The sequence below is a fragment of the Cyanistes caeruleus genome, chromosome 2 (genome assembly GCF_971803275.1).
Source record: "Cyanistes caeruleus chromosome 2, bCyaCae1.hap1.1, whole genome shotgun sequence".
NCBI classification, from domain to species: Eukaryota; Metazoa; Chordata; class Aves; order Passeriformes; family Paridae; genus Cyanistes; species Cyanistes caeruleus.
The window spans coordinates 64803543-64816920 of NC_141702.1; the positions used below are offsets into that span (position 1 = coordinate 64803543).

A 13378-nucleotide genomic window follows, 5' to 3' on the forward strand; every position below is an offset into this window, starting at 1 on the left:
GTTTCATGGTGGAATGGTTATTCTTGAATGTGTGTAGGGAAGAACACCCATAAATTACTATTACATTAATCACTAATGACAAATTTGGCTGAATTTTCAAGTGTATCCTAAAGTTGAAAATCAATAATTGGATTAACAGAATTTCTGACCAGTCCTAGGACTTGTAGACTTCCTCAGGCATTGTTGAAAAGATTTTGTTTTCCTTCATTTTTCATATTCAAATTTGGTAATGTTTCTTTCCTGTTGCTAATGTTTCTGTTCATTTGTTTATTGGTTACTATTCTGAAAAAAAAGCTATTCTTTGGCTTTTGAGGGAAAAGGATGTGGAGTGGGGAAACAGAGGAAGGCCCTTTGGAAGATTTGTGGAATTTGATAATGTTACAAGTGAGGCCAATCACCATTTTAAAAATTGCTGTTCAAGTATTTATTTCTGACCGAAATGGAGGATTCAAAGGAAACCCTTACCTGCTTTTGTTCTAAGGCTCAGGATGTTCCCCGTGTTGTGTTTCTCCCTCTGCTGAATAGTTTATCTTTGCAGGTGTCAGTGGAGGGTTTCATAACACACTGCTTCGTTCACTGTCTTGCCCTGAGATCTTGGTGCAGCCTTGCACTTTGCATCTTTATAAATAAATCATCACCTTTCACAGATGAATCACCTATTGTTTGAGGTGGGCAGAATATTTTAATGGCATCTAAGTAAAGAATTGTGATTTTTAAATGTTTGGTTTGTATTTTTGACCTGCTGTAGTTAGAATTTATGTCCAAGAAGGTATAAAGAAAAAAATAGGACAGGAAAGGTCACTGAGCTGCAGCTGTAACAGAGACCCACGTCCTTGGTGTTATTATTATTCATGACTCGTGGTGTAACTGTAGGATGGAGGAATCAGATTCTTTGGCAGCTCAGGTTTGGGCATTGCTAAAACGTGGGACTGAAACGGGCCAAAGCCTTTTCCTGATGAGAAATAACCAATGGAGCTATGTAGTGGAGCACAGGGAAACAGCAGAATGTCAGGATGTGAAGAGGTGGTTGTGTACTCAGAACTCACCTGGTTTTCTACTGTACCAGATGGACATCTCAAAGCTGTTCATGCTCCCTGCAAATCTTGCCACAGACACTTCTGGAGGCCAGGCAGTCTCACTTGCAGCACATCTGCCTCAATATTGGTCAGCGTGGTGGGCTGCAGGCATCTTGTACATCCCTCTCAGAGCCTGCAATAATACTCTTAAAATATTTTAAGAGTGGTCTCTGTTGTATTAAGAACATCTAATTGAGGCTTTGCTGATCCTTTTTGGAAAAGATCCTTTTTGGCTCTTCCCTGATCTCTTTGGGCTCAGCACTACACTGGGAAGCATCCAGGGTTTTGCTTTACTCTCCTTTTGGGAGTGGGACCTCCAGGAGCAGTCATGCATCTCATTCCATGCTCAAAATAGCAAAGCACTTTCTGTGGAAAAGTAAACTTCCATGGTTCCTGAAGAAATAAATGAATACTGAATAGTGCTGTGTGGGCTTTAGTGCCATGCATATGACAGGGAGGACGCACTTAAAAAAAAAAAAAAAAAAAGGATTTAAAGATTGTTAAATTGTTAAAATAAGTTAGTGAATGTAACAGATGAAATAGGAGTAAAAGCATTTCTCCACCCACTTGGCTGAGGGCAGGACTGAGAGGTAGGACTGGGTGCATTGACAGGGCAGAAATGCACAGAGGTACAGGATGCTGGTGCCTGGGACTACAGGGTCCCTGGCTCAAATGGGATATCTCTGTGCTCATTGAATCCCACCCAGAGACACCAGGAACATGTCTGGGGACATTAAGTACACACAAATGGTTTAAGCAAACCGCAGTGAAGGGAGGGGATGAGGGGTGATCCTGCAGGGCTTTTTTCCCAGGAGCTGTGCTCTGTGTTTAGTAACTTGAGCAAAACTGTGCTGCATCCCAAGATGAAATACACTTGTTGAAACCAGTTTTGTACTGCACTCTGCCTCTTTGCATCCCCATCAGGACTTATTCTGGTTTGATGCTGACACAATATTGCAGGATGGTGATTGCCCCTTGAGGGATGGTACAGATGATTTTATATTTCATAACAAATATATCACAGGGTTTGCTAAGATGAAACCTCATTCCCAGCTAGCTTTCCCAGTCATACAATTTTGCTTGATGTTGTCTCTTCTTTTCATGTTTGTGGCATCGTGTTCCAGACTAGATTTAAACTCTGAATTTGCCAGAACTCAGTTACATTTGTATTTTAATTATACCTTTGTCCTTTTAACAGAAGTTATGTCATTTGTCAGATCATATTCACAGATTTTTGAAATATATCTTCATTCCTGGTTCCAGATACTGACAGACTTCATTGTTCTGTGATTATATCTGAGCTCAATGGCACCTGATCCTAACAGAGTGAGCTCTTTGTTACTTCTGTGCTAGAAATAATACCTGTACCTGGTACAGGTCATCCTGCACCTGCTAAATGTTTTTAAGATGAGTCCATAAGTGCCTGAAGAGTTTGGATATTATGTAACAATTATGTTCTAAAGGCAGAGTATTGTGGACACTCTTAAGAAGACTCTTGCTCTCGTGTGGTTGGAAACTTCCCTTGAAATGCTGCTAAGGCTTTATTTTCTGAAATGCAAAGTCCGCATACGAGCTCTCTCCCAGCAAGGACAAACTCCAGCACTGCTCCCATTTCAAAGGTTTGGCCTCTGCAAGTAACCTCTAGTTAGATACATCAGTGATGTATTAAAGGGTTTTGTTGCTCCCTTATTTTCTTCTGACAGTGACTCCAAAAAAGGGGCTTTTTCAGAGTAGGAAAATTGTTTCAATCCTCTTTTCATTCAGTTTTGTGGTCTCTTCATTTCAATGATTAAGGAATTGGCAGGTCTGGACTTCTTTTTGGGTTTGGACCATAGCTTTGGTTTGGAACATCCCAAAATAAATTACATCCAAAAGTTTCCTCTTTGTCTGCTGTGATTTCAAAGCAATTTTCATGGCTCAGTTCAGGGCTGCCTAATAGAAGAAAATGGAAGAATAATTACTGCCTGCAGAGCTTCTAGCACAGCAGTTATTTAAGTAGCTGCAAAATAATTTAAGGTACAGGCAAATTTCTTGTTCCCTGAAGAACTGTGTGCTTTGAGCCAAACATTTTTTCCTTGAATTAGGCACGTAGTTCCTGTGACAGTCAGGCAGCAGGCACAGCCCCAGTGTGCCAGCAGTACTTGCAAGGGCACCACTGACATTCCTGCCTGTCTGAGGTGCAAAGCTCACCCCCATCAACGCTGCCCTGTGTGCTGTGTGTTGTGACTCCCCATCACTTCTAGAAATCTTATCATTTGAAACTGCATAAAAAATTCAAAATTAGAGCACTCTTCCCTCTGGGAAACCCACAGCACTCACTAAGTTCAGAATGCAGCCTTGGCCCTGGCTGTGCAAAGCAGACAGAGGGCTGTCCTAATGGAGCAGCCAAGATTTCCTGCTCATGTAGGGGAAATTTCACAATAAGCATTCCAGCACATGGCCAGCCAAATGGTGGCATGTGGAGAAGGGAGGGTGCTGAAGTGGCTGATCCCTGTCCTGTGCCTCACTGAGGGCAGTCCCACTGCTGTCCAGTCCAGGAGGAACTTGGGAGGGGGATGAGAGGCTTCATCAAGATGATTTTTTAGCTGAAATAGCTTTGGCTGAATCATGTAGTAAGCGACCTCATTCAGGCTGACTTCTCATAAAGTGCATGTGAAAATGCAAAGTGACCAAGAGAGAGTTTGCCTGGGCAGTGTGGAGTTCTACAAGTGGGCTTTGCCAGATGCCACAGCTTGCAGAGCATCTCCTGTTTTACAGGCATAGCCACAGAACACTAGGCACCAAAAAACAAATTCATAATTAAAGTCTTTGGTGGGTATAAAACTTCATTCACATAATTTATCTTGTTGACTAAAAAAGCTATTCATTTGCTCCGAATTAAATTAATTTCTATACTCTCATCAGTAAATATGACCTGTTCATATCTAGTGTTATCACAGTTATTTAGTTAAAAGTGACTTTATCTTAGTTAAATGGCAAAATCATTCCAGGGAAAGAAAAAGCTACTTAGTGGTAATAACTAAAAAACATTTAAGCTTTCAGCACATTAGCACCTACATATTATGGAAATAGGAGGATGGTAGTAGTCTTGCAAGCCTATATAGAGTTAGTTAAGAGAGGGCCTTTCTAGGGTCTCTCAGGGCATGCTCACAGTGGCAAATAAACCTGGCCAAGCCTTCTGGCCATAGGTTGTCTATCTGTGGTCAGAAAGCCAAATGTGCAAGAATTTGTTCAGACCTGCTACACATCTTCTGGGCTGCAGTGGTCTTACAGCTGGAGATTTCCATGCTGAAGCATTTCAAGCTTGGCATCTGTCTCAGTCCCAGTAACCATCTGTGTCCTTATGCGATTCAGGGAGGCAAAAGCCACAGGATGTCAAATCTAAGCTGTGGGGGAATTCACTTTGATGGAAAGTGTTTAGTGGGTGGGAAAATGGGACATCCATAGCAGAGGTTTTTGCTGGTGTCTTTGGTGTCCCAGGGGGTGCCATTATCCCAGTAAAGATCTTAATGAGTTGTGTTTTCCAGCAGAGAGACATGTTATTAACACTTAGGCAATTTTCTATGTAAAACCTTAAATTCTAATTAGGGAACATCTTAAGGAGTCAAGTACAAAACACCCATATGGATAATTTAATAGGAAACAGCAAAGAAAAGGTGACATACCTAATTGATCTAAAGTGAGGGTAATAAATGTAAAAAATAATGAGAATTTGTGAAAACTTGTTTTGTTTTCTTTCCCCAGATTTGGTATGTAGTCATTCCATATTGAGAGCACTCATGGAGTATTAAGGAGTTACTACTTAATTTTAGAAAGAATAAACTGTGTCTTCTCCCACTGTCTACCCTTAAAATAAAGACTTAAAAAGAAACCTCTTTTCCACTGATTATTTTTGCAGATTGGTGAGATCTTTCATTTTTAAAATGTTTCCAAGTCGTCTTTGTCCAAGTATCATATTATTTCACTCAATAGATAATGTGCTTGTGATGGAAGATCCTCTTTTTTCCCTGCTGCAAAGAGTGAAACAGGTTACTGAAATGAAGCAAGCTACCCAAGTTTCTATGTTGTGTTTACACAGGAATTCCATTTCTTTGCCTAATTCCTAACTGATAAACTTAATGAAAAAGTGTACATATTCTATAATTGTATAAGCATTAGGTATTTATGTATCTAGCCACTGAACAAACCTATGCAAATATATTGCACAGGCTATTCAAATGGGAATGGAACAGCACTGAAAAATAGTCATGAGTGACAGAAATAAACAGAAAAAGGAAATAAATAAACAGAAATCAAGTTGTGTTAGGAGCAACTTTGACTAAGAACTCGCACCTACCCTTGCAGAGGATTGCCTCACAATGTTGGTCAAAGGTTCCTGTCCTGTGCAGGCATCTCTGTTGTAAATGGTTTTCTTTTTTCAATCCTCTGCTGAAGTTAAGAGACTTATGTTGGGAGGGTAAATTGATTATTATAAATGTTCATTAATGCACTCTTATTTAATGTACTTTGAGAGGTTATATACTTCAGAATGATGATAAATTATGGTAACTCCAATTTATGTCACTGTAGCTAAAGGGATGTAAGCATTTCTATTAATATGAAGCAGCTTTCTGGGGTTTTATAATGAAGCTATAAAACATTGCTGAAACTTAAGGTACAAGTTTCCAGTATATTTTATTCACACAATATTCCCTTGAATCTGATCTAATCGATAGATATATCAAAATGAATAAGATATAAATAGAGTGGAAAGAATCCACTGAAGATACAGATTCCAGCTGGTAGAAATGGAAGTATACAAGGGGAATACACTGCTTTCTCTTTGGGTTAAAGTAGGTGGACCTGTGGTGGTGCATCTGACAGGCATTTTGCTCAAAGGACATCTTGCACCCTGGGCTGGTGTCTTTATCAGGATTCCTGCTGCCCTCTGCCTCAGTCCATTCTCTGCATCTAGTAGCTCCTGATGCATGGTTAATTTGGTGTAGTAAAACAGGGTTGAATTTATTAAGCTATGTTTATATTATTGGAGGAGCTCACAAGGAGCTTGCACACAAAGGCAGCTGACCTTGGAAGAAAAACAAACAATTTCACATTAAAATCAGATCCCATCCTAAAAAGTCAGAGGTAGAAAATGCTGACCCACCTTTAAAAATTGTGCTGACTTTGGATATTTTAGTATGAGAAGCTTGAACAACAAAGATAACTTGAAAGACTTTAAATTACAGAAGAAGAAATGATAAGAAACCAACTAACTATGTTATCCTGATGTACTGAAGTTTTTCAAAGTACTGCCAAAGGAGTGGCAGATAAATCTGACCCAAACTTTCAGAAAAACTTCATGATTTTTCTCACAAGAGGAACATACAGAGAGAGAATGTTTATTTAATGGGTTCTTTTGTATATTTTTCTCCTTGGATTAGAGATAATGAAAATATTAAGGTACTTGTACTAACTGGTTAGTGCACCAACATCAGCACCAAAGCACCAAGACGCTGTTAACTTGAATTCTGATGCAAGTTCTGCAGGGAAAAAAAGAATGTCTGCTGAGTAACAGCTTGCCTGATCTGATAACTGAGACTGACAACATGATGGGCTATGCAGAAAGGGGCAATAAAGATGCTCTACTTACAAAGCAATCCATTTGGTATCTCCTGTCTTCCTGAATATGGAATGGTTTTCTGAAATCATGACAAAACATTGATGAATGGGCACATGTATTATTATAGCAGTCAATCTGAAGGTAATGAGATACACAAAATTCCTAGTTATATTGTAATCCTGTCAATTACGAGTGTATTCTAAAAACAGAAATGCTAAGAACAAAGAAAAGAGAAGGAAAAAAGGTAAGATGAGCTCAGAGCCTCACAATAGCATTTTCTTCATGCACCAAGGAATAAAGTATTTATTTACTTTGGTCAAACTTCAAGGGCCTTGTGTCTTCACAGTCCCCTTTCTTTCCTATATTCCCATTGTCTTTTTAAACATTATCTAAGGGATTAATGGACTTCTTTATTTTCTTATTTTATTCTGCATATACAGAAAAATAAGCTGTGCCACAATCCACATGATATTAACGGTCAGTAGGTATTTGTAGATGAATGTAGGTTTTAGAAATACAACTGAGTGGAGACATTGTTTGACTTTAAAACTTTGCTAGTCACCACTTGCTAATTCTACCAATCACTGGAGTGAAATATTAGAGAGATCTAAAGCCTATACATGTAGTGCCTAAAGACCCTATAAAAATGATATATTATGTATATATGAATTACAGCCATTGCATGAGATGCCTATAGTCTAAACAGCTAGCTCAGAAAACTCAGGTTTTGATCAACAGTAAAGTGAGGATGGCTCTGGAGAGAAGCACGTTTGAAACACACCAGGAAGAAATGAACCTGCTTCCTTGAGGTAGTGTGCAGTCTCATTATTCTATTATCCTTCTGTTGGCACTTTGAAGTTCAAAGGAGCATCATGATGCTACTTCTGTCTAAAACAGGAGAAAAAGAAAAGGAAAAGAAGATGAAATGCTATAAGGTTAAACTGAAATGTGTCCCTTTTTGAGAAATAATTTGTAGGTGCTTTCAGAGCAAGATTGTAAAAACTGGGACCTTGGACTTAGACACAGTGATTTGATTTGGGGTATACCCGGTTTCCCTTCCTGCTTATCAGTTTGACTGCAGCTTTTAGCAATCAGTTACTTCTACCTGATAGCAGTCTTGGGTAACCTCTGTGAAAGGAGTAATCCCCTCAGTGGAGCCCACAAAAGAAAGGGTGGGGTTTTTTTTTCACTTAGCTTTTCCCTGCACTAGGCAAGGCAATGCAGTGCTTTGGGATTCCCATCCCTGCACTGCTGCTTGGTACCCAGCAGTGGGAAGTGACAATCTCCTTCTGTGCTGACTCTTGAGTGGGCACTGGGTTACACGGGCTTTTATGTCTCTTAAACTGTATAAAAAGCAGCTGGGTCTGGATTGTGGGTTCCAGTGTTTTTTCATTACTGGACATTGAAAATGCAGCAAGCAGAGGGAATGCAAGGGATGGGGCAGAGAAACCAGTCAAGAGCAGCAGGAACAAGTGATGCTCCTCTAACGCGAACATTACGTTTGCAGTACAGGTTTTTCAGTGTACTGTAAATAAATAGGCATAAACACAAACCATACCTTTCCAAAAAATCCAGTGTACTGCTCAGTGCTGCCTTACAGTTAGACACTGATAGGTTTTGATGTCCATGTTTTTTTAGTGTTTGTCATCCATGAGCTGCAACTCTCAGTAGATTCACATTTCCAGTCATCAAAAAATTTTGATGCATTGTTATTATCCTTTTATAAGTAAGAACCATTAATGACTTCATTAAGTGCTTTTTAAGCAGATTAATGATGAATTTACTAATTTGCACTGAATCACCAAGGAAATCTATGGAACGATCCAAACTAGGCATCTTTGGGTTTAGGCTTTTTGAAATGCAAAAATATGGCACATTATCTGCAAGGCCTTCCATCCTGCAATGCATCCAGAAGCAGAAGACCCAGTCCCTGTTCCACATGTGCTGCACCAATCAAAGGTTGAGGAAAAAAATATTAAATGCAGTTAGAATTATGACAATAATTTACAGGTACCAGGTTTTGTTTCTTTGAGGTATCTCTTTTTTCCTTGGAGGAAATAGTAAAGTAAGGGTAAATATCAAAGTTAGGTTAGACTAACATGCACATAGTCATTGTTTACTCTTGTTATCTGTAGTGCCTAGTAAACCCATGAGCTGTGTACTGGTAAGAAAAAAAAAGACTTTTGAAGACAAATCTTCCTTGTTTCACATTGCTACCAATTTCTGTTCACCTGGAGATACAGAATAAGCATGTTGCCAAGCCTAGGCTTTCTCCTTTCTGCTAGCCAATAAATTCTGCACCTCCTTTCCTGCAGATTGATGGCCTTTCTTGTTTAGGTGGTGAAGCACTTGGTGTTGGGAATGCATCTGACCTTGAAAACATCTTGGGCTGCGTGGCCTGAGGCCTGGTAGGTATCACCAAGGAATTACTAAGCTACAGTTTCTGATACTGCTGAAACTTCAGACTAATGCTTATGGAGATAAATACAGCCACGTGTTCTGCAGCCTCACAGTACAGGTGAGCACAGGTTACTTGCCTGTGCAAACACGAGTACATTCATTCCCAGATTGCAAATGTGGCAATAAATTAATTAGTGTCAACTAAATATTTTACTAGCATTTATGCCTGTTCATACATCAAAACCGATTGCAGACACCCAGCACCAGCACATTTTTATTGATCCATAACTGTTCCTTTCTTGCTCAGCCGAAAACCAGCCGGGGGTGTTGTCAGTGCCAAGCGAGCCCGTGAGATGAGGCACGGACACCTGGCCAAAGCAGGCGGGTTTCGGGAGAGTCGTTTCCGGCTCTTTGTAAATTTCCTAAGCGCTTCTCAAATTTTGTCACACTTCCTGACTTCGGTGTTCAGGGGACGCCGCGGGGCGCTTCACCTCCGAAGTGCTGCGCGACCGCGCCGATTTCGGGAGGGAAAGGAGCAGAAGGAGAGGCGGCAGCGCACAGGTGCGGACGGGCAGGCTCCAGGGGAGGAGCGGAGCGGGACAACACTTCACCGCCGCCCCGGGCGGGGCTCTGGGAGGAGCGGGGCCGGGGCGCGGCCGGGACCCGCTCCGCCCCACCCCGCTCTTCCCCTCCCCTCGGCGCCGGCCCGGCCTCTCCCCGCCCCTGGCTCGGAGAAGGGGCCGCGGCCGGGGCGGCCCTCCCGCACCCGCGGCGCTGGCCCGGCCAACAAAGGGGGCGCCGGGGCCGAGGGAGGGAGGGGCCGCCGCAGGGCCGGGCCGAGGGGCGGGGAAGAAGGGGGAGGAGAAGGGGGAGGACGGACGGACGGACGGCCGGCGGTTCGCACAGAAAGTTGTGGGTCCGCCAGCGCAGCGCCGCGGGAGTCGCTGCCGGGGGACGGGGTGCGAGGAGGAGCTGGGCTGCGCCGTGCCCGAGGGGTGAGTGGTGGCCGAGGAGAGTTGCTGTCGGCAGCTCCGGGAGCGGGGCAGCTCCGCGGGAAGGCGGCGGCACCGCGGCACCGGGAGGGGCTCGGCGGGGAAAGTTTGTTCCCCAGCTCCGGTAGCGTGGCGGGGCGGGGGGCGGCGGGCGCACCTGCGGGCGGGACGGAGCGGCCGCGGGGAGCCGGGGCGAGGAGCGGCTCCGCCGTAGCGGCGCCCGAGGGCGGCGGCGCCTCCGCTGCGGCCGCGTACCCCGCGGGGAGGAGGTGCCGGCACGCCCGGCCGGCTGCCGGGTCAAAATCCCCGCCGGGGGAGCGGGGGCGGCGGCCGCTCTGCCGGGGCGGCCGGGCGGGGGCGGCCGTGCCCGGGGCCTGCCCCGCGGAGCGCCGCTTCCCCCCGCCGGGAGAGGGGCTCCGGGGCTTCTCCCACACGTGGCTGTCGCGCCCCGGGCCGGCCGCGGCAGCGCGCCTGCCTGTGCCCCTTCGCCGCTGGCACAGCCCCGGCGGGAGCGGGGCTCCCTCGCCGTGCCGCCCCTCCAGCGCGGCTGTCCCGCTCGCTGCCAGCCCCGTGACGGCTGGTGGCCGTGTCCTGCCCCTCTGGGGGTCACGGCTGGACACGGGGCGCCCTGTCACCCAAGGGTGAGTGAGGCTTGGCTTTGGCGGCTGAGGGTTCAGCTGTGCTGCTGCACCGTCGGGGCCGTGCCACTTCTTAAGTGCCGCCACAAAGTGTCCCGCGGCAGGGGCAGAGCGGGCCGGCGTGGGCATGGCCGGCGTGCCTCCATCGCACGCGGAGTCACAGCCGGCGAGGCCCGTGGAGTTACCGTGCCTTTCTGCTCCTGCTCCTCTGCTGTAGGTGCTGAGCCGTGACCCTCCATGGGAGCCTTCTCCCGGCGGATTTAGGCTCCGCCCGTGGCGCACCGCAGCCCGCCAGCATGGCCCGTGTCTCAGAGCCGGAGGAGGGACCTGGCGGGGGACACAGCGAGTTCAGCGACATCATCAAGTCCAGATCAGGTAAACTGTCGAGGGGAACGGTGTTTTCCTCTTTCCTCCGCTACCCATAGCTTCTGTCATAAGCTCACCTTTTTAAACAGCACCTTTGTACAGCTGTTTTTTGGGCACATGTTGGTGGTACAGTGAGTGACTCAGGCTGTTCATGCAGCTCCCATACTGTTTCTAAGTAATAGCAATTGTAGTCTCGGGGTTTGTTTTGTTTTGGGTCTTTCTGTCAGTATTAGTCAAGTCTGTTTATTTGGGATCCACCTCTGGCATCGTAATTACCTCTACTTTTGTAAATAGCTACGTGCTTGAAGTGCTGTTATGCAGCCTAGTGTTGGTAGCTTTCGTGTTTATTCTGGGACACTAAAAATGGCAACTGTGGCTGCAACACTGTACCTCCTGAAAGTGCATCGCTGTAGTACTCGTGCAGTGAATTAATGTGCTTCCTCCTTAATGTAAAACAGTTGTCTAAGGCTGCTCACTCAGGCATTTCCTCCAGCAAAACGTTCCTGTAGCAGATCTGAAGGTTATTGCGAAAATGTGGACTTTGTTTGGTTGTAGTGTGTTGGGATCTCTTGAGGCTCTGATGGATGTTGGTGTGGGTAATGAGGTACTGTCACTTTAGCGGGGGGAGAACAGAGATTTTGGAGGGACAGCTGTGAGTTGTTTAAACCTTGGTAGAAATCTGTGCTCCATTCAGAGACTGGGTGTCAGCCTTTCTGAAGGTTCCCTTTTCTTTCTTGCATGCAAAATGTTCCTGTCACCAAAAGATTTTCCTGTGATATCTAGCTAACCTAGCGGTGGTAGGGTGTTTTGTTTTGTTTTTTAATTTTACACATGTTAAAAACTGTAGTTCTTCAGTTGGTTGTGATTTGATCAGTCAGATTTCATAGGATGTGGGTTTGATCTGGATCCCATTGGTGTTTGAATAGTTTGTTTCTTAGACCTTTGCTGAGTCTTCCTCTTCTGGAAGGGCAGTCTATGGAACGGATGCTTGTGGGTTTTTCTGTAGTGTTGGTTTGTTTTCTGCTGTTACTCTGGAACCTCTGGACATAACTTCATTTGATTGTGAGTGTGTAGTCAGTGTCTTTATGGGCTTTGAGCGTGGGGATAGCTTGCAGACAGTTTGTATGCAGGCATGTATGTAAGTACTGCAGTTTCATCAGATGTGTAAGGGACATGGATGTATTGAAGGTTTTTCATGAATGAACAAATTGTACAGTAAGTTCTGTTATTTTGGTTGAGGCAGATGATTGTAAATTTCCTGTTGTAATCACTTTAAATTTCTTCAGTGTGAATGAGAAAATGCTGTAAATTTGAATACAAAGCTAAAAGACTTGTGCACTAAATTAAAAATAGTGAGTGATGACTGATCTTAAATAATTTTTTCTAAATATTGTGCTCGTTTGGATCCAGATGTGTGATTTCTTCAAATAAATTACTGTACTACTGTAACTCAGATCTGAACAATTCACCATAAGTAAATCTGTGGGAGGGTTTTCCTAAAGGACTGAAGTTTCCTGAAGCACAGGTGACAGCAAATTAAAGGCTAATTGTCAGGTCTGAGGAGAATATATTTTAATTTTCTCAGATATTTTGGAAAGAGAATGCTAATTTTGATACTTAGAAAGGAAAGCTGAGTTTTTTTTGTTGCAAACATTTCTCCAGCATGAAACGCTTTTCAGTCTAAATGACTTGAAATATTGTAGAAGTGTTATAAATTATTAATATTTGGGGCAGCTAAGGCATCTGTATGGCTTTTGAGGCTCCAGAGACCAGAAAAAGACAATAATTTGCTGTCAAAATAAGTGGTTCTGTCTTGCTGCTCTGTAAGTTCTTGGCATCAGTGATGTGGGAAGGCTCTTTAACACTTTGGTTAGGGAGCACATGAAAATGTGCATTTAATATTTCACTGACTAAATAAAATGCAAAAAACACAGTGGATGAAAAACCCTCTAAGTGATGTAATATGTGATCAAGTGATTTAATATGTCATAATATTTTTTTAGTGTGTATTATTCCTATGCATCTTTAAATAAGCACACTGAAAATGGTTTACTCTATTCTTGGAAATAAAAGAAGATAGATGTATAACATCCCATGTAAAGACCACTTTCTCTGTGCTCTTCTGAGCATTTGTCTGTTTGTCTATTTCAATGTTTGTCTTCATCTTTTCCAAACAGAACACCGAGCTGTCAGGATATTGTGGTTATTTAAAATCATTCATGTTCTAGAAGCGATGTTTAAGATCTGTGGCTAAGTCTTTCTTGGTGTTGTTCTTGTAACAGCTTGGAGGAAAATTGTAATTTTAAG

The 13378-nt window shown here is 43.7% G+C and overlaps 1 protein-coding gene across 4 annotated transcripts in view; it reads left to right on the forward strand.

Moving 5' to 3' along the window:
* Nucleotides 1–9897: 9897 nt before the first annotated feature.
* The window catches only part of UTRN (utrophin), a 339362-nt gene continuing 335881 nt past the window's right edge, over nt 9898–13378 (forward strand). For 2 of the 4 annotated variants that reach the window (XM_086877551.1, XM_086877555.1), the window contains exons 1-2: nt 9898–10070; nt 10923–11080. In XM_086877551.1, the coding sequence (XP_086733677.1) occupies nt 11002–11080 (79 nt within the window). In that variant the 5' untranslated portion in view covers nt 9898–10070; nt 10923–11001. The remainder of the gene's footprint in view (nt 10071–10922; nt 11081–13378) is intronic. The other 2 variants (XM_086877553.1, XM_086877557.1) reach the window with 1 other exon arrangement.